This window comes from Salvia miltiorrhiza, chromosome 8, assembly GCF_028751815.1.
Source record: "Salvia miltiorrhiza cultivar Shanhuang (shh) chromosome 8, IMPLAD_Smil_shh, whole genome shotgun sequence".
NCBI classification, from domain to species: Eukaryota; Viridiplantae; Streptophyta; class Magnoliopsida; order Lamiales; family Lamiaceae; genus Salvia; species Salvia miltiorrhiza.
Window position 1 is genome coordinate 25,198,481 of NC_080394.1, and position 21,494 is coordinate 25,219,974.

Genomic DNA, 21,494 nt, shown 5'->3' on the forward strand with positions numbered 1-21,494 from the left:
TCATTCCATTCAAAGACTTTATTTTTAGCTACCAATCATAGGAATGGAATCAAACAAGGAATTACAATTCCATTCCTCTTGTTTTCCTTATGTATACCAAGCATAGGAATGATCAAGGTTTGCCATTCCTTTCCCCCCTTCATTCCATTCCTAACCTCATTCCATTCCACCCTTATTCCATTCCATCATACCAATCATCTCCCTTGAGGTTAGGTCTTAAATATCTTTTATGCTGATTCCATCTGTCAACCTCAAGTAACTTAGACGAGAATCTGTCAGTATAGTCATACCCCAACAACTGGTATCATATATTGAGGTAATCTCAAGGCAAAAAACATTGTGTATTACTATTGCTTTTATCTATAGCAATGTTGTACTTCGGTATATTTTCTCTTGCACATTCTTACAAGCATGCATCTCCTCACTCACTGAACTTATTGCTTGCCTTGCTGTATATATGTAATTTGCTTGTCTGTCATAACTTGGTGCCAAACTAATCTCATTGCATTATATATGAAAGTCAAGCTCTTGCAAAGTTCGATTGCATTATATGGTTGGAGGCTATATAAAATTTAGAATTTTATTTGGCTATAAAAATAGTTAAGAATAATTTATATTGTTGAGTTGCATTTGCATGTGGTCGAGGATTATACAAAAGTAAAAAAATTTAATTAGGAAAAATCGCATTTAGTTCAGGAGCTATGGACTATAATGTAAAATAATAAATTTTATTTTCTTATTATTATTTTATATAGAAGATTACAGTGAATGAAAATGAATTGAAAACTATGAATAGCATCACCCTACGTCTATACATCGATAGTCCAGATCAAACGGTCACATTCAGAAGTTCTTGGGGGTCGCATTGGTGATGCTTTAATTTTTATTTTTATTTTGAAACCGGTGATGCTTTAATTAAAGATCACATACTTTAAATAAATTCATCACGAACTTAATATTGAATTATTATCCATAATCTTAATTCTCTTGTCTTGATTTTTATACTACGATTATGGTCACAACAATAAATAAATTAGGAATTTATGTTGTGTAACATAAATACATACGATAAAAATAAACATCGCTTTAAGTAAAATAAATCAATCCGTAATTCTAACAAAGATTACTATTTCTATGGAAATGAAAAAACAAGAATGAGTGAAAAGGAATTCCCTAATAGCAATTCTGAAAACAAACATGTAAAAAACAAAGAATAGTTCATCAAATATTTTTGGTGGGTAACCATTAATTGTCCAAGATCTTCCAAGAAATATTTTTCATGACGAAATCTTGAATAATCATTAACGTTTTACATTTATATTAAAACGGGCGCTATATAGCTAAAGTATGTTATCATGTATTTGTACAAATCTACAGTTACGACTAAGTCTATTCTAACATTAATATGACCTTTCCTACAATATGTTAAAAATCCATATATGTCTACCATATTTACACACTAAACTTAGCACTGTCTGGCATCATATCTTTGTTATCTACACAGGTGATCTGAACAATTGGGATTGAATACCTGTATAAATCACAGCTGCTATCTTTCTGCCTCCATTAATCTTCTTTCGGCAGCAATGGCAGCAGCAACTGAAGCTGGAAGATCACTCAAGCTTCCAGACGGCGTCCGATCTTCTTTTTTAGCAGCGGGTGCTACTCTGAACAGGGACTCCACGTCCTTGAGTGTCAAACAAGGCTGATCTTGGTTCCTTCGATTCCCACTGATAAACGAACTCGTATTCCTGCTCTTATTTAATTTATATATGCTTTCCTCGACAGTGTCTTTAACCTGTCCATAAGTAAACAAGAAGGGTTAGATGCACATAGAGAATCTCTTTCAGAAAATTGACAACAGATATTTTATGGAGTAGATTTTTTCTAATATCATATCCACAAGAAGTTCATCAACTGCACAAATTAAATATTGAATGGCATTCTGCTTTCTGCAATTCTGTCTTCATATAGACAAAAATGAGAATTCAGAGGCAAAGAAGAAAACCCTAATACCACATAATATAGCCTTGCCAATAATTAACTTAACCTAAAGAAGGGTCTAAGTTTGACAGGAGGTTCACTTTCAGTTTCATATCAAGCACAAGCAGCTATGCGAGTATTGTATCAAAATCCTGGGGCCATTGGCAAACACGAGGAGATAATTTGTCCACTCATGAAATATATTATAAGCACTCGCAGTTTGAAGCAATCAGATAGAGATCTCCCCATGAGTATAATTGAGATAATGTTACACAAAGCGACACCACAAGGACCAGCAATAGAGCAAATAGGCATGTCTTTTGTAATTATCGAGTATAAGAGCAGATAATACATACGATAAAACGATGCACGAGTGTTTTATGCTCCTGTCCGATCCGGTGTACTCTACCAACTGCTTGTGCTTCAGCTGCTGGATTCAGCAGCGGCTCTACCAGAATTACATGCTGAGCTTCCAAAAGATTCAGCCCGTTCGCTCCATGTTGGATTAAGAGCAGTAGCACTTTGGGGGATTTGGTATCTGTATTATCTCCAGCCTCCTTATTGCTTTCTATAGCTTTGCTCTTCTGTCCCGTGAAGTTTCTGACAGCAATTTGTGATTTCCTAGAGAGTCATACCAAGATAAATTAAAATGAGAAAGTAATCAAGTGAACCATAATCAAGTGATTTTCTTGCTTTTATACACATTTTATAAACTTTAAGAAATCATCATCTTGGACATGAGATAAGAACTTTATCTAAATTTCTTTAGGATTTTCCAAGCTGCCATATATATCAAAAATCCAATATGAATTGTTTCTTATGTTTTTAGTCCAACTAATACCAATTTATTCAATTAAAACCAAATTTCTTGCCAAGATAGGGAGACACTAAATGAGATACCGAAAAAAGTGACATTTTCATGTCGAGCATCCCCATGGGAACTTGATACTCATGTATGAGAATTACAAGACATTCTAGAAATCAATTATGGGATTTTCACTTGTGTTCCAAACGAATTATATGCATTATAGAGATGAAATTGACAGATATGATTTTTAAATGACTTGTCAATAGAAAAGAAATATAAATATTATAAAGATTAGTTAGATACTTCTGTATTAGGCAACACAAACCATAATAAGTTAAGATGCTTTGTTCTGAAATCAAGCATCAATGTGCATTTAATGTTGACTAGATCCTCTAATATGACTTGCATTGCTCATTAGCAATTACTTGACACACTGCATATCAGACACGAAATTGATGTGATAAAACTCTTATTCACTTAATGCAATTTTAGCCATGCAAAAGATACCCCAAAAAAAAACAAAGATTAAATACGACCGGACTATAGGTTTACCAAATGACAAATCAGGTGCGTAGTATCAAATAGCTTGAATTGCCAAAAACAGCTTTGACCAAAAAAGCACATGGAGAAGCATCTACCTTCCTCCTTTCATCCTGACAAAGCTTATGTTGTTGGCAGCAAAGGCATGCTGTAACACATCAAGGACGTCATTCCAACTGGAAAAAACAAGGAACTTTGCCCAGGGATCAGTAGAGCTGATCCATAAAATTCTCCTTGTCACTGCTTCAATCTTCGAAAGACAGTGGTGCATTGCCAGGCAAAAAACAAATTTGAAAGAAATTACCAAACAGAACAAAATAGAAAGCCAAACAAATTTTGCAACTACAAGGCCAAATCAAGCACAAGCTTGACAGGCATGTTTGATATCAATCAAGGTGGTTATAAATGACATTTACCTTTGTACTGTATGAACCTTGGACAGTCATAGAAGCTTCAGCTTTGTCATAAGTTTGACGTTTTACATCCTGTCTATCATCAGCAAATGCAATATTTCCAAAATCAGTGGCACGCCGGCATGTTGGGCATATTACCCTATCACCATGATGAAATTTTCCAGGTGAAATCAGCCTTCTCTCCGTCATCACAAATAAACCTGGGATGAATTTAATATTATCATCATTATAAGGTGCACCAACAACGGTTGTATAATCAGAATGCAATCTTTCTCAACCAACCAACAATCTTTTCAGTGTTATTTTTCTCTTTCCTGTACCAGAGAGTCCCACATTATTCTTAAACAATTACTTCACATCCAGAATTTTCACATCAGAAAATGTACTCATACCTTAGCAGTCAATTATGTTCGAGGAAGATTATAATGAGAAAAACAAGTTCTCCCAATGAAAAATGAGAAATAATGTGAGCTAACTATAAACTAATGTAAAATGCAAAAATCTACTAAGAACCAGTACTTCCACCCATACTAAATCTTATACCGTTTAACTTATTCCACTTGTGCTGCACTTGGCTATCAGCAAAGTATTTATCCTCAGTCATGTGAAAAAGATCTTGATATTTAGGAAAACGTTTTAACTTGTTTTAGGATATGAGTTTGTATATGATTTGGGATCTAATGGTACTTGGGCCATGCAGTCCCTGGTTCCAACACAAGCACATGCAATTAGATGAAGTCTAATTACATCCGCTTTTCAGTTCAATGTCATTTTTCAAACCCTTTTACTGTGAGTCCCCGTAATACTAATATATATCAGAAAACTAATTTAAGAGTTAACAAGTCTGCTATTCCTACAGAACTGCACAGCATACATATTTTCATGACTGGAGCAGTATAACAAATGGTTGTCTATTGATAGTAAAGTTCCACTTGTAGTATTACATACTATTAGGTCTTACATTCCTTCAGTTCTTCAATTTTCTTTAGTGCTAAGAAACTCAGCACTACTGCTGCTTTAGTTTTGGCACACGCTTATGAGTAGCTGCATTGAACTCATTTATTTGTCATGAGATAGTTAGAGTGCTTCCTGTTATAAACATGTCCCAGATTATGAAAAAAGAGAGTAATACTTGACAAGGACATTCTTATCATGCAGAATTTTTGTGAACAGAGAAAAAGAGCTGATTGAGACTTATACTTGATTTAACTATCTATATATGCCGATCATAAAATACTTACTATTCTAGCTCTTCTATATAAAGTTTATGAAGATGAGAAAAGGCAAGCATCATTCTTGCTTGAACAATGTTTACGCAACCGAAGAGGAATATGGTTGATGCAGACTTACATTTACAACAAGTGACATGACCACATTGAAAAACCATTTTCTGACTACCAAGCTGCTCTTGACAAACTGGGCACGACTCTCTAGTGAATCCATTTTCTGAAGGTATTATGACTTCAGCTACAGTTGAAGCATTAAAGCATTCTGGTTTGATGCTCTGCGTAGATTGTACCAAACCCTATCAAGCAAATAGCAAATGTATACATATCAGCTTTCTATCAATAAGAACTCCAATATGGCACAATGAGTTTGGCATATGTTTGCTTATGGTAAATGTGACAGCTATATCAAGTATATGTTTTTGCTCCGATGCTCATGGTTATAAATCGTCACACACCATTAGAATCATTAATCTGCATAATCAAAGTCACCAACTCATTGCACAATGACTCATAATCGAACTATTCTTCTGTTACCACTTGAACTAATCCAGCAATCAATTTTTGAAACATCGGTTATTAACAGAACTCCTGAAGGTAGAGACTCCAAATATAGAGGAATATCCAACTCTAGTAGGACATGTAGCATGCAGAAATTGCACTAGGTACTTCCTGGATTGGATAATCTACCGAAGTATCAGTGCTCTCACCATCGAAATAATTTGAAGGAACTTTTACTGGAAGATAACCTGTAAAATCTTTCTGCAGTCCTCTAAACCATAAAATTATAATTTGAACTTGTGTTGTTCACTATATGATGCTTTAGACTCAATTTTGGATAGCATCGATATGTTAATAAGGAAATCATAAACACAACAGTTTGTTTTAGGAAGTTGATTATCAAAGTAGGAACTAGGAGAAAAAACTACAACTGAATATGCTGCCAGAAAACAAGGCTTCGTAGGTACCTTTAAATACCTAAGCTGTCCTTTTATACGCGACAATGAATCCATAGCTAGAAATTTTTCACCAGAATTTTCAACACTTGCTGTATCCAGCTCTTCTAGAGTTAAAGCCTCAATAGATTTATCATCCTCATTTTCTCTAAGGCGCAACCTTGAGGTAGCCATCTTTATTTCATCATGAGCACGCAAAACATGTGCCTGAGAGACAGCCAAAGACCTTGCTAGGGCATACTCTTTGCGTAGTAACTGAGAAGGCAGATGAAAAGAAAGTTTTGAGAGAGAAAACCATATGAGTTTCCTAACCATGATAAGACAAAGCATATTAATATGCATCCAAATAAAGTTCATATTGTGTGCATTATGCGAGAGAAATGCCACCATCACAAAGGGATGGTAGTTTAAGAACATGCAGCAATATCTAGATAAAGCTCTCCAAACATCAAAGCTGAGTGAAGAATTTTCAACTATAGCATGGGTATGGCTGAGGAGATATACCGAAAACCCGGTATATTGTCCTTACCGTATCGGAAAAATACCAAACTTTTCGGTGAGGTATAATACCGTACCGAAGATTTTGGTAAGATAAAGGTATAGGATTTTCATATACCGGTGTACACCGTTACTGCATTATATACCGAAAAAATCAATAAATACCGCAATAAAGGTATATACCAAAGGTATATACTGGTACATACCAGAACAAGGTATGTACCGGTATATACCAGAACAAGGTATGTACCGGTTTACCTATATATACCGCATCAACGATATTTATCGATATTATGGTACATACTGTATTTCGGTATATACCATCAAATACCGCAATTTTCTGTATATACCGGTACATATCGGTATATACCTTTAGGGTATGTATGGTAGCCGTGTTAGGATAAGCCAATATAGATAAAACCTAAGATATGGATTGTAGATAAAGTAAGATCGGTATTGTATTCATGTGTATGGTAGAAGAGATATAAAATATAATCCCTCCGTCCCACTTATCTTGGCACACTTTCATTTTTAGTTTGTCCCATTTATAATGGCACTTTTCAAAAATAGTATGTGGTCCCTACCTTCTCTATACACATTAAATAAGTAGTCCCTACCCACTTTACACTCTTAACAACTTATTCTTAATCTACGTGCCCAAAGCAAATGTGTCAAGATAAGTGGGACGAAGGGAGTAAATAGTATAGAAGGGTTGTTTGGTAAACAAGTTTAAAATCAAGATTAAGCAACAAACTTACTGAAATAACCTTTCATTAATTTGCAAAGGATAAATATATTCATAAATAATACTCCATCCGTCCACAAAAATTAGTCCCTTTTTGCCATTTTGGGATGTCCACAAGAATTAATCTCTTTCTATTTTTGAAAACTATTTATCACATGGGGGGCTCTATTCTCCACTCACAATAAAATTAATTATCATTATTAGCACTACCTTCTAAGTGGACCCCTTTTTCACTCACAATAAACTAAACCATTTTCATTAAAACTCGTGCCGTCCCCTTTTAGGACTATTATCAAAATTATACTCCCTCTGTCCCTAAAATTGTGACCCAATGGAGATGGCACAAATTTAAGAAAAAGTGTGATAATTGTGTTTAAGTGGAGATTGGGTCCCACACTTTTTTGTAAATATTGAAGTGGGGAAGTTGGTGGGGTCATTTCCAAATAAAGAAAAGTCATAATTTTCAGGGACATACCAATATAGTAACAAAGTCACAATTTTCACTTTTTCAGGGACGGAGGGAGTAATAAAGAATCAGCTTTTTTTCTTTTTCCCCACCACTTCTATTTACCTATATATACATTCTCTCTTGTATGCAATACCTTTCTTCTTCACGAACACACACTATACACACAGAGAGATGCACACACAAACTCACAACATCCCAAACTTCAATTAGATCTTCTAAATCGAGAATACTACAATTTCGGTATAAAATTGACAATTTCGGTATTACCAATTACTTTGGTATACCAGGAAAGTGCAGTATACCGAAACAAGTGTACTGTAAAGGTATTGCATATTCTTCATACCGTAATTATTTAAGGAGGTAAAGGTATGAGATTTCTTCCAACCGAAGGTAAAGGTATGATTTAAGGTATGAAAAATTTAGTAAGGTATATCATACAGTCCTACCACCCTTAATCATGGTTTATATCATGCAGATTAAATAGACAACTGAGGTACGCATGACATACTTCAAGAAGATCAAGCTGCTTTCTGGCTGCTGAAATGTTGTCTCTTTCTAAGAATCCCCTGGAGTTGTTTCTAATTATTGTCAGTGCAATCTCCGTATCGGAAGGTGACTTAGAGACCTGCAAGAAAAAAATTATGACGAATTTAATGGAAGAGTTGTCTCCATGCTGATATAGTACTTGAATCAAAATCATGGCATCCATGTAAACCATCAGTGAAGCAATATATCAATATATGATGCGACTCATGGCCTGTGCCTACATACATAAATTGTAACAAATCTGAAAGATGTCAGAAAAAGGTGGTATCATGAGTATATACCGGTGCTTTCTTACAATTGATCATTTCTCAACTAATGTGATTGTAAGAAAAGACAAGAAAAACAGGACACCAGAGGAGTAATTGGTGTAATGTTCTTTTCAAAAACAAAAAGGAGATTAGAAAACCTTTTCTGCAGAGAGTAGTGATATTGTTTCTTTTACCTTGAAACCCCTTCCACACTCAGCAACCACCATGTCATGCACTTAGCCTAGTCCAATGCCCCATAGCAGCCCAAGTACTCGAGCCAAATTCATTGCCCACTAGTAGATAGAACTTCCTAAGATTTGTGTAGAGAGATTCTTGAACAGGTTCTACAACTCTCCATTGTAAATATTCCACTAGAAGTCTAGAATATTCTAGAGGACAAAGTGTAACTTTTCTAAAAAGCTGAACCACCTAATGAAGTGAAGTTGGAGCTGTTTCATTTATAACCATAGAGTAGTCCGAGAATTTCAATTGAGTCTGAGTGAATTTTTGGCCTTATTTCTTACAAAAAAGTGTAGTTTTTTTAACAAGCTGCACCACCGTTCATTACGAAGTGAAGTTGGAGCTGTTTCATTTATGAAGACAGAGTAGTAGTCCAAGAATTCCAATCGAGTTTGAATGAATTTTTGGCCTTATTTCTTACAAAAATTTCCAACCCAAGCACTTAGCACGCAACAGTGCTTCAACAAGTGAGGTTTACTTAGCTACCGCAAGGGACAGAAAGGAGCTAAGACTACATAATAGGAAAAGGATTCACGTGAGTCTTTTTGAAAGGCATTTATTTTTCATATATCATATATTTAATGTCAGACAAAAATTTGACAAACTAAGTAATGCAACAACGAACCGTCACTTTCTCCATCATTTCCCTTTTCTTTCCATTATCTTGGTAATCAGAACTCCTGTCTTCTCGTGACAAGTTCCAGTAGAACTGATTTAGAGCAGATTGCTTTTTTTGCATATTCACTGCCTCTTCTACAGATGTAATCACCTCCCCGTTATTACTTTTGTTAAGGCGGAAAAGCCTAGCTTCATAAACCTGATAGAAGCAATTATATGAAATTATGAAATAAGTAACAAGGCAATGCATGCCATAATATTTTAGTGAAATGAGGCAAGTTATTCAAATTACAGACCTGAAATATTTCATCCAACTCGCAATGTGTGCATGCAGGACCATCAAAGTTAGAATTGCACTTCTTACAGTATCTCACCCGTGCAATGTCCTCTTCTCTTGGATTTTCCATTGTTTGGTCAATTTCCAAGAGTCTATCAAGTAAAGTCTTTCTTGACTCTTCCAATGCATCCAAACCAGTTTGGATGTAATATTTTAGAGTTGTTATGCTGTGGAAGCTGTTGGAAACACAATATGGATATTAGTGATATGAATTCAACCTGTATCAGAGTTAGGAAACTCTTGGTTTATCTCCAGTTTATGAAAGACCACTAGCAAATTTTGTTTTTCACGTAAATACTCGCACATGTTCAAATGGAGAAATTTTTTCAACTCCAAATGCAATCGGAAGGCAAAACTGAAATTAGAAAATGCAAATTTTGACATGTTCTCTAGTTGCATGCAAGCACTGTTATTCAACTAGTGGATAAGCTATCTACCCAAAACAAACTTCTGATAAAACAATTAATTCATACTAATGCTAGAGGAGTTTAACTTTCAACTATAGATGCATGAATTTATGTTCCAAGTTCTTGGAGTATTCAGTATTCTATTTGAATGTACTTCTATATGCCCCGTTAATTTCTTTATTTGGTTGTATTTTATTCCTTGTTTTATCTAAGGTGTTCCTGCTATGTGACTTCCAATAAGTGTATCAGTTGTTAATTGAAACTATGGGGTAGAACAACCACTTGCCCGCGAGGGTGCGCACACAGCCAATGCTATTCAGTGACAAAAACTATAAGGTGGGGTGAAACCAAACTCACTTTTGCAAAGGTTACCAAATCACAAGCCAAAGCTGAAACTGGGAATTAAGGGAAGGTGTCATCAAAATTAGCTTCAGTATTTTTGTATGTTCTTCCAATAAATTCTTCATTTGAGGGAGAAAGGCAGCTGATTATTATTAAAAAAAGAAAAGAGAGATGCAAATGTGGAATGTCAACTAACATTTTATTAATATTATAATTATTGGATTCCCACCCGTCACATCAATATCACTTAAAGCCTGTTCAGCAACTACTTGAGCGATGAGCTCTAATTAAAAATTATGGCAACTTCCTTTATCTCATGCCAGGTCACATTCTAGGTTCCAGAGCAGCAACTCTTGTAAGATCCTAGTCATTCTAATGACTCCTAATACATTGAAATTTTCTATGCCACAGACAATGGCAGTTCTATGCCTGGATTTTGCAACAAAATCTCCATTTTCTACTTTAAGCAGAGCTAGAATCTTGCTTCAATGGAAGAATCCAACCACTTGATTAATAATCTCAAAAAGACAAGCACAGATGTATGTCAGTGCAACCTGCTTAATTTAAAATTCTTAACAACCTGAAGAAAACTACCTATTCATGGTAAACATTGTTCCAGCTAATCTAGTATCCCGAGCAACAAAAATTTCTTGGTTAAATAGGCTATAGAGAAAGTATGTAGAACCAACCAGGAAGAGGAACCATCACTAACCAGGCTGGAATCCTTGATTTCTTGTTCAAATTCCCAGAAAGCGCTTCTCCTATTTTCTGGATCAGCATACTAGATAAATCCTTATTTTGTTCAATGTGATGCAAGGCATCTAGCCACCAGGTGGCATGCTGATGTTTCCTTTTTGTAAAAGCTTCACAGACCTTCAGCAGATAGGGAAAAGGATAGTCAGCAAGGAGAAAAATGAATGGTACACAGCACGTGATATCACATATGGTGACCAAAATATAATAGGAAATGGAAATGCACCAAGCCATCATCGATGAGATATACAACAATACACCACCACCCACCCACCCATCCCGACCCACCGCTGCACAACAATGGCTGCCCCTGCCTCAAAGTTCCCAGAATGAAATTTGTTTAATATCAGCTTGTAGAAATAAGATATCTTGAATACAGACCTGTTCATATGACCGCTTGAACTCTTGTTGTAGCTAGCGTTAACTTCGAAGTAAATAATGACAAGAATTTATGTTTTAGATCCTCGCACGCTATTCTCAACCGTTGGATATGTAGTGATACATGAGGCTGAATTTCAGGATTTGTTTCACCATTTCTCAATAAGCTTGATGGAACATTAAGTAAATCATCAGATACTACTCCCAAACTGGGATTACATCTACTCGTTTCTTCCATTTCAGTAATATCCTTATCTTTCTCTTCAACACCAGGTTTTAGTACTTTCTCACAGTTTTGTGAAACAGACTTCTCCTGTGAGCTATTATCAGTGAGCGGTAATGCTTCAGCAAGGTTATAATGAATGTGAATATTCAACAGAGGATCCAAGCGGAAATCGTCACAGTGCTCTTTAACTAAATCCAGCGCCTCTTTATACAATAATACAGCTTGAGGAAAATCTTTCTTGATCATCGATATGCCGGCAAGTCCATTCAATGCAACAACTAGTTTCCTGAGGGCTTCCTCACCTTCTACCTTTGTCTTTCCAATAAGAACCTGTGGGGAAAAAAAAGGAAAAAGAAAAGAACTAATAGACTAAAAGTAAATAGTAATAAGGCAGGGGCCCTTAGATAAAACGATAATTTGTGCTCATATTAAACCCACCGACAGTATCTCTTCCATGGTCATGGGAGACTTCTGCAAAGAGCGTAGACCTGAACTTCCGACTTGAGGATGACAGCAAGCTTGACGAAGCTTTAGGAGTGAGTTAAACAGCTTGGAAGCTTCCACATTGGTGATATAACGTTCAACTGAAGCATCAGATGACATGGAATCTGGACAGGAATATCATTAGAATCGAGTTGGTTGAAACTAGAAAGGGTGGGAAAATATGTGAAGAACTAAAGTTTACTTCACAACCTAATGCTTCACAAGTCTTCATTCATATAACATAATCTACAAGAGAATTACTTACTTGTTTTCTTTCCAACATCATCCTTGAAGCTTTCAACAACTTCACGGGCATCATCCACACAAGTTTCATGTTGCCTCTGGTAGAAATGCTCTTCAATTGGTGAGAAAGAGAGCCAAGAGACACATTCCTCCTGAGGAGGAAGTTGTAATTCATCCCAAACATGCACTTTCGAGGACCTCCACATGAGTTGTTTGAAGAAGCTGTGGGTGAAAGCTATAGCTCCAGCATCTCCCATCTGCAATATAAGAACAAAACTATAAATCACAAAATTTGGCAACAACAATCACCATGAGATATTCACAAACAAGCACAATACAAGGCCCACACATCAAACAAAAATGTGCATTACTAATGTGATAAAAAAAAAATCCATACGCTTGATATCTAAAAGTAATTTTTAGTAAGGTGTGCCAATAGTGTGTTGCCACTTGTGAAAAGCATTACTGTCAAGCATATCAACAATTTTCATTGAGAAGAGTCATTATCATATTGTGTTTCATACCTCATATGGATTAGAAATAACATCAGTCCACCATCGGAGAACATCAAAAGGACTTGATCCAAGGAATCTCAAAAGCCCATATAGATCGTCAAGTTTCCGTTGTATGGGAGTCCCTGTTATACACCAACGATGTTTTGCATGTAGACGCAATGCCAGCTCTGTTGCTGCAGCAGCATTGCCCTCCACCATTTGAGCTTCATCCAAACATATTCTCCACCATAAAACTCTGGTTAGAAGAGTTGGAACTAACTGGGTATCTGCGAAAGAAACCCAGCAAATAATGTAACCAACAAAATCGCGATGCCAATGCCAGAGAATCTTAAATAGAGAAAAGAAAATGCAGGTCGTACTAAAAACTAAAAGAGCGAGCGGGCAAGCAAGAGAGAGAGAGATAACAATTAATATTGGGCCCTTAGATAAAAAAATAATAATAATAGGAAGAGAGAAGATATTGAAGGCCAAGGTGGAACCTTGGATGGTGGATTATCTACCAAAAGCAAAAGATTAATAGCACGCTCTTGCAAATATACGAGTACTAGAAAATATATTTTTCCGAGGCTAGGATGTACTGAGATTCTGAGAAGGAAAGCCGTCACAATCAATAAAAGCTTTAAGCCACAAGATGATATCATCAATCCTAATAGGTCATTCAGGCTGGTCAACTGGGATTTATACATTTTGGAACTGACGAGAGCATCTCTTATTTATTTACTAGGAAGTTTATTTCTAAGACAAACTCTCAAATGTTGATATGATACCATAGAAGAGTGTTTTTTATATATTTTTCTTTTTAATTAAAAAATAATTATCTATGGTTGACTAGGCAATGCCTCAGCTATGGTGCTCACAAGAGTTATGGAAACAAAGATGATTGTCTTTAACAGTTCTGCTAGCAGAAAATGTGAAATCATGTTACATTGCTAAAATTTTATCAGATAATTGCCTCTAACATGTAATCATGTCATCAGAGCACCACTCCACTTTCACATCTTATCTGGAAATAAGGGGTGTGAACGGATGGCTTTATCTTTTGAACATTTGCATTAACGTACATGTAGCGTTAGCAGAATGCAAGACCGACGTCATTTGATATGGTCTTTTAGATATTCTATTCATTGAAACAATGTACATTCAATAATGCTAAGAAAAGTAAGCAGCAAGAACAAAGAAAGAAGTGGGACACGACTATCATGTGAAAACACAAGCACAAATGCAGTAAAAAAATCTACAAGAATTATGTGACTAGATGAAGAAAACTCTCAGTGAAGATATGGGAACCGAATGTCCTCCGAAATGGCAAATAAGAGCAACTGAAATATCATCCTATAAGATATTCAACGTAAGATTCACAATGTCACTTCCAGACAACTGATTTATTATGCAGCTCAAGTTAATGAACTGCTCGGAGCATATTTTTATAGGTGGTGGACGCAGAAGCTAGGCCTTTTAACGTCCAATCTACCTAGAGAATACTACTTCATGTTGTGCCAGAAATTACCTCTTCTTGTATCTCATAAAGCGTCGGTCCCCTTCATGTCTCTCAGAATCATGCGGCAAATCCTCTTTTAGAACATCATAAGTTGTCAAGACAATGTCAGCGCTAAGAAGTTCACCTATACCAATAACAGGTTCATTGGAGAAAGAAGTCTGCTTAACTCCTCCATAGATGCATATTCTCAAAGATCCAGGATTTGTATGTCTGTTCAGGCAATGGAAGACAACAAAATAGAACATAAGCAACAAAGAGAAAGCAAAATAAAATCAAATTATCAGTCAATTGTTCGAAGAAAAATAAAGTTATGTTACAGCTGAGTAAAAGTAATACACCATCCTAAAACTCCATGAACGTCAAAGAGGAAGACATGTATTCCATCTACAGCTGAAGTGATTCGATCATAGAACCATTCTATAATTGATTAGGAATAAGGTAATATTGAGAAATTTATGGCTTATATTATGACAGAACATCTTCATCTGACTCAGATTCTTTGCAGAGTAAAATGACATGCCCAATCTTTCAACACATAGTATTACCTTTTGAAGAAGACCAGGCTCCAAGGAGATTTTTGGTATAGCAGACAGACTGAGCAATAATAATTTAAGTTTTTCAGTAATTATTAGAGTAATAATTCAGGCAATCTCAGTGTATGGGATACTCTTGATTCTAGCAAGGGTAAAAGGCCATAGTTCAATCAAATCACATTCTGTTGTGGAGTATATATTCCAGTCAGTGTAGATTAAACTAAGTGTCTTTAAAAGCACTCACCTAAATTTAAAGCAATATTATGATGGAAAAACTCAAAACAACATGTCAAAGCTAAATGTTGAGCAAGGTTAAAGAGGCCCAAAAAACACACATTTAGCATACTTGAATGAATATAAATATAAATTAGAGAGTGAGAAAGACAAGATTAAAAACAAGTCTTTTTTAATTAGGAATGTATGATGAATTCTTCAAATTGAGTCACAAATAAAATGCAGAATCAACACACAGTGCAATGTCTTAGTTAGTTTTGACTAATAAATTAATAAATAGATTTTATCTGGAAGAAAGCACAAAAACTGCTCAAAACACTGGATGATAAACATAGAAATAAAGACGTTTTTCATAAACCATATCCGAGGAAAAGCCGGACAGGAAAACATTAAGCAGCTTTTCAACACGAGAGAATGTCCCATCCTATGCACCAAGAGCAACTAAAAATTAATATGAATAACTACTCTTTGATACATCTTGTAAAGAGTGTTTGAGTGTTTCAACAAATTAAGTTAAGGTAAAACACATCATTTTCAGAACAAACGTGTGATGTAAACACACATCATTATGTTATAATCCCACAAATTGCAGTTATATTACACAAACTTCAAATACATGCATGGGCAAAAGAACAAAACAGTTACCGAAGAATTTCAGCATGCCACTGGAGCAATATTGGAGTTGGACAAACGATAAGAGTTGCACCTGCAGCAATTGGAGATTCTATGGCCTGCATCAGGGAAGAGCATGTCTGACATATGTGCTCTTCATCCATCTCAACTACTTCAGCATTCCTTCTTTCTTTTCCTACTCTTCCTTGAGTTTCCAATTGAGACCTCCTCACATTCCGCTCCTCCATCAGCTCCCGGAGATTTTGAATTTTTTCTTTTAACTGAATACCCTACACAATCTGCATGTTGCCAGGCATCACAAAGGTCACACTGCACCCACATGCCTTTATACTTGTAGCTCTCGGTAACAGCACCGCATAAGCACTCGACCCGCTCCCTTTTAAGTCTTTTCAAGTTACAATTTTGAGATCTTTCAACTTGCATTTGATTATCAGAACTAGGAGCAGCTTCAGATGATGGCATCCGGTGAGCGAAAATACAAGAGAGCACCTCAATAGTTTTCCCAAGGCCCATCTCATCTATATTTTGGGATTAGCAACAACGACCGCAGACCCATTAGTCATTCTTATTTTCCATCAAATGTACATCTTTTAAATTGAACACTAAAATGCTAGTTAAAGAGTTTAATTCTTTTTTAATTATAAACATAAAAATTGCATTAGAAGAGGGGAAACTGTTCATGAGTTGAATATTGAGAACCACCCTATTAACATACCTATAATCACTAGAGGGTGTTTGGCTGAGCTTATAAGCTGTTTAGGAGCTTATAAGCTCCTTCAAAGTGTTTGGCAAAATAAGCTACTAAAGAGCTTATAAGGTGTAAAAGCTCCCCAAAAAATAAGTTCCTCTGCCCCAACTTATTTTCTCATTTTCTAATAAGCAATACTCATTTTACAAAAATAACTCAACTATGATTTTTTATTTTCATTATATATCATTCTAATTTCATCTCTTTTCGATTTTCTCTCTCTAACTCAAAATTCTCTTTCTAGCTTATAAGCTCAATTATTCAAACACTTTGACAACTTATAAGATCTTAAGAAACTACATCTTATAAGCTCTTAAAACATCTTATAAGCTCCAAGAGCTTATAAGCTCTTTAAAATAAGCTTGATGCCCACCAATCAACCCTTAACCTTATCCTAAACCTCGTCTAAGAACTTCTTTTCAAGGCAAAGAAACCAACAAAATTTGGTACAACAACCCTCACCCCTCCACCAAAAAAAAAAAATAAGCCGACCCTTTTTTATAATGATCCTGAAGGGTTTGTCAAAAACAGACTGTTAACTAAACATAAAGATCTAATATAACTAAATAAGCCCAAATCTATCATCAATCTGTGCCATAAACAATGAGAATGTGCAGTACAAAAAAATAAAAAATAAAAAATAAAAAGGTGCATATTCAGACTGCTTTCTATACAAGATGCCCCAATTAGGAAAAAGAGAAGCATGTAGAAAGCACCATCCATGAAAAGACTTACAGATACCTGGGTACAGGAACCTTCCGATTATGAAAATGAAGAAAAAGAATATGATTCTGTAGAGAAGGAGAATTGCAAAAGGATTTAAATTCTGGATGTACAGAGGGAACTTTTTACAAAAAGACAACTCATCAAAGTTATAGGTATGATTCTTTAGGTGCATGCTTGTATTCCTATTGCAAAACCTAAAGATTCGCAGAAAACAAAAAAAAAAAAGAAAGAAAAAAGACCATGACTGAAGTAAATAAGTATTAGCTCATTTGTGACTATACAATTTTAGAATGTTAACATACCAGCGAGAATCCCACCAGAAACATATGATGCCGAGCAGGTAGCGTGTAATGAAATGTTTCCACTGCATAATATAGCAGCTCTCATTCATTACTCGCGAGGTACATTAGCACGAAAAAGAAAGGTAAACATAGAGATCGCATGCATCAAACGTTTTAAAAACCTTAAAGTCTATGGCATTTTGTTATTACAAAGATTGGAAAAACACAAACCACTAAATTTACACTTTTGCACAAAATGGTTGCCAAATTACCGACTTTACAATTCTTCAAATGAGTCTTTTCAGGACAATTGACATACTGTATAAACAAAATCATACTTAACTCTATACCGAGGTCCATGGTTCAAAAACCACATTTAGAATTATATTGCAACGAACCCAATTTCTAATCCAGCTTCTTCCCCAATTGAAAGTTTTAATCTAAATTTAACTCAATTTATATCATAAATACGACATATTCAGAAATGAAGCATTTAACTGAATTTAGATACCATGTTTCTCAATCTCAATTGCAATGATTTGTTTCATCAGTTTAAAGTAATGATTATAACTTATCTAAGCATTCACATATCAATGATTATGAACAGTAAGCCAATTTTCTCAGTTTAACTGCCTTTCTGCGTTAGTTTTAAAACATCTTACTTGTTTAGTTTTGAAAAAATGGCTTGAAATATGAATCTAAAAGGATCAAATCCAGTTGTCAAAATGTGTTCCATGAATCATACACATTGATGACGTAGTCAGGTTCGAATAAGATTTGCACAATCAAGGTTGCAAAGTAGAGTAGAACTTTCAGTTCTGAATATAGATGTTACTATGCACTGATTCCTTCTAGATGTTTCTATAAGGATATTCATTTTTAGAGTATTGAGTACACAAAAGCCACATGAACAAGGTCTGTAAGTGGTATGATATTTGAGAAGCAGATTGATTCAGACTACAAGAATGTAGCATGTAGCATCAAGTCCTCCACCCCCCCCCCCCCCAAATCACACCCAATTAGTTACTAAGTCTCAGCAAATTAATAATTAATAATAATAATAATAACAATAATAACAATAATCACATGCAAACAATTTAGCAGAACGTAATAATTGTGGCAAGTCAAGTCCTGTGTTATATATATTATACAGACCAGATAACTGAGACAAAACTTTCAGAGTAATACTAAACCAGTTACCCAAAATTCGAAATCAAGAGGTTTTGTTATTGTTGGCATCAAAACAGAAAATGAAGTTCTTTGAGGAACTGAGGAACATACCTAAAAGGATTGTAATAAATTCTTCTAGATGTGTCGATCAAATTTACAGGCATACATAGAGGAGTAATAATCTGACTTCTTTCGTTGCCACCCTAAATGCTCAAAATCACCTTTTTCTCTCTTGACCATCCAATAAGCTGCACGACGCTGGTATGGTCGTAGTTCAGGGAAGCAAGTCTGGAAGGTGATCCTCCAGCATTGGTAAGTCCCTGTCGCAAGAAAATGAATCAGGTCAACTTCAGAAGAGATGTACTAAAACCATCATAAAAGAAAGTCCAACTATCAATAACTACTTACTTTGATGGCTTAATAGCTTCATAAAAGCTGGAGACTTCAAACTTCATTTGTTGTCTTGATGCATAAGGATCATCATCAGCAACAAGAAGTTCATCAACTTCCACATTTGTAAAACCATTATATCCATATCTAGCTTCCGAAGTCATAACTTCTGGTCGCAGCCACGCCATAACATTCATCATACTTTTCTTCCAAAGCTGCCTTGTATTATCAAGGAGGGATTCACACTCATCAAACACACTCCCTAGAATCTCAACCCGGATAGATACAGATGACATGCCCTTCAAAAACTTGATTCCTGAAATGGGCCTAACAGTCAAGTATCTCAAACTAGCCAAATGCACAAGCCCAGTAACTCCTTCATCACTCCCATCAACAGTTCCAGACACCATTACCACATCCCTCTCCGCTTCCTCAACCGAGCATTTCATAACGAACTGCAGGCATATATCACTCTCCGGCAAAACCGGCCAATTACCTAATTTCATACGAACGAGATGCTCATTCACATTGCTCAATTTGAACCTCAAGAAGCAACTAGAATCACTGTAAAACTCCTCAGACAAGTTGTAGCCGCAAAACTCCTCACTCACCGTCAAATTCCTCAGAACAATTTCAGAGATATCATAATGCTCCTCACAAACCCAACTAGACTTATCAATTTCGACAAAAAACGGTTCTTCAACTGCGACCAATCCATCTTTTCCGTGATGTGCAACGCCATCTTTGTTGAATTCTGATTCAGATGTCAGCCCTTCTACCGTTCTCCCAGTTCTACGTGGCCGAATTTGCTTCCTCCTACCCATGACTACACAGCCAAAAAGAAAAAACACTCTATCACTAACTCAACAACATAAAAACAGCAGCTTTAATAATGCGATGCGTGGAACAAGCAATTCAGTTTAGTAATGAATTCCAACAAGTATCCAATTTTCTACTCTTTTTAATAAGTACATGGTGTGAGCATTCAGGAATTCATGATATACATGCACAAACTGTGTGTGTGGAAGAAAGGGTTGTTTGAGTGAAACCTAGAATTTATGAAGAGTTCGTTAATTTGGGTAATATTTGTGGGAGGAATCAAATCTCTTCTTTTACTTTCGCTACGACAGTCGACGGTGGCTGTGTCGGTTGTGGTACCCAATACTAAAATCAAATTCTCAAAATTTTCATTTCCTTTTAAAAAAAAAAAAGGTGATTTCAGTTCCATTTTTAATTTGGGTAATTTCCTTTTGATGCTATTTTTTTTTATAGATGCTAAAATTATTTTCTAAAGGATAATTTTCGATGTTTGGCACACGTTATTGATTAGCATCTATTAATTAATTAATTATATATATATATATATATATATATATATATATATATCGAAAATACTATATCCATTTCCAATCCTAGGTGACATATCCTACATATTAAACTTCACAATTCATAATCTAAATAAAAGATTCAATCTTTATGCATACATTAGTTTTGCTCCCGTGCTATGCACGAGAGACATTATTTTTTTAACAATAAATATTATTTTAAAATATATTTTATATTTGAAATTCAATTATTTATTAATGTTATATGGATTTTATATTATTTTAAAAAATTATATGAATTTTAAAATATTTTTTTTGTACAATTTTTTGGTAGGAACAATTATTGTCAGTTCTTTCAAATAAAAATTATCGTGGATGTTGTTAAAGTAGGACATGTAAGTGTTTGAAATATTGTCTTTTATTTGAACTTCAAATGATTTAACCAATATCACCAACATTTGTTACATTCCTAATTCCTATATTTACATAACCATCATTATCACCAACATAACCATCATTATCACCACAAAGTTATTTCTAAAATAATAAAGTGATTTTCGCGAGAAAATATAACTTACTATTATGTAAGTGATTGTACTTTTATACACATATAGATTAGCTCATATATCATTTTCACATTGATATTCTATTAAATTTTATCGTGGCAATATCTAGATAAAAAAACTACTTATAGTAGTATATATTTTAAATAAATAGTTTTTCATTGGCTCAAATAAAAGTAAATATTTTTTCATAATTTTTCACATTTTTCTATATTTGCAATAGTTTTTCAAATTAAATTTATATTAAACTTCATAATTCAAAATCTTAAAAAGTTGTAATTAGATTTCAATATTTGAAAACCTAAATAAAAGTATATATGTTTTTGAAATAAATAGGTTCTTCAATTGAATTTTCTCATATAAAATAAATAAAATGATACTTAGATGTATTTTAAGTAAATAAGTTATTCAATTTAAGA

The 21,494-nt window shown here is 34.9% G+C and overlaps 1 protein-coding gene across 1 annotated transcript; it reads right to left on the reverse strand.

Moving 5' to 3' along the window:
- Window positions 1–1,261: 1,261 nt before the first annotated feature.
- LOC130997226 (uncharacterized) lies at window positions 1,262–20,098 on the reverse strand. The gene is given in 23 exon segments (XM_057922484.1): window positions 1,262–1,798; window positions 2,340–2,604; window positions 3,430–3,581; window positions 3,748–3,944; window positions 5,095–5,269; window positions 5,939–6,181; window positions 8,147–8,263; window positions 9,298–9,489; window positions 9,587–9,803; window positions 11,089–11,249; window positions 11,511–11,540; window positions 11,542–12,063; window positions 12,172–12,341; window positions 12,482–12,716; window positions 12,984–13,236; window positions 14,479–14,682; window positions 15,885–16,030; window positions 16,032–16,390; window positions 17,649–17,710; window positions 18,909–19,001; window positions 19,003–19,076; window positions 19,078–19,117; window positions 19,206–20,098. Coding segments are annotated over 23 exon segments (4,962 nt in total). The 5' UTR covers window positions 20,012–20,098; the 3' UTR covers window positions 1,262–1,549.
- Window positions 20,099–21,494: the final 1,396 nt, after the last annotated feature.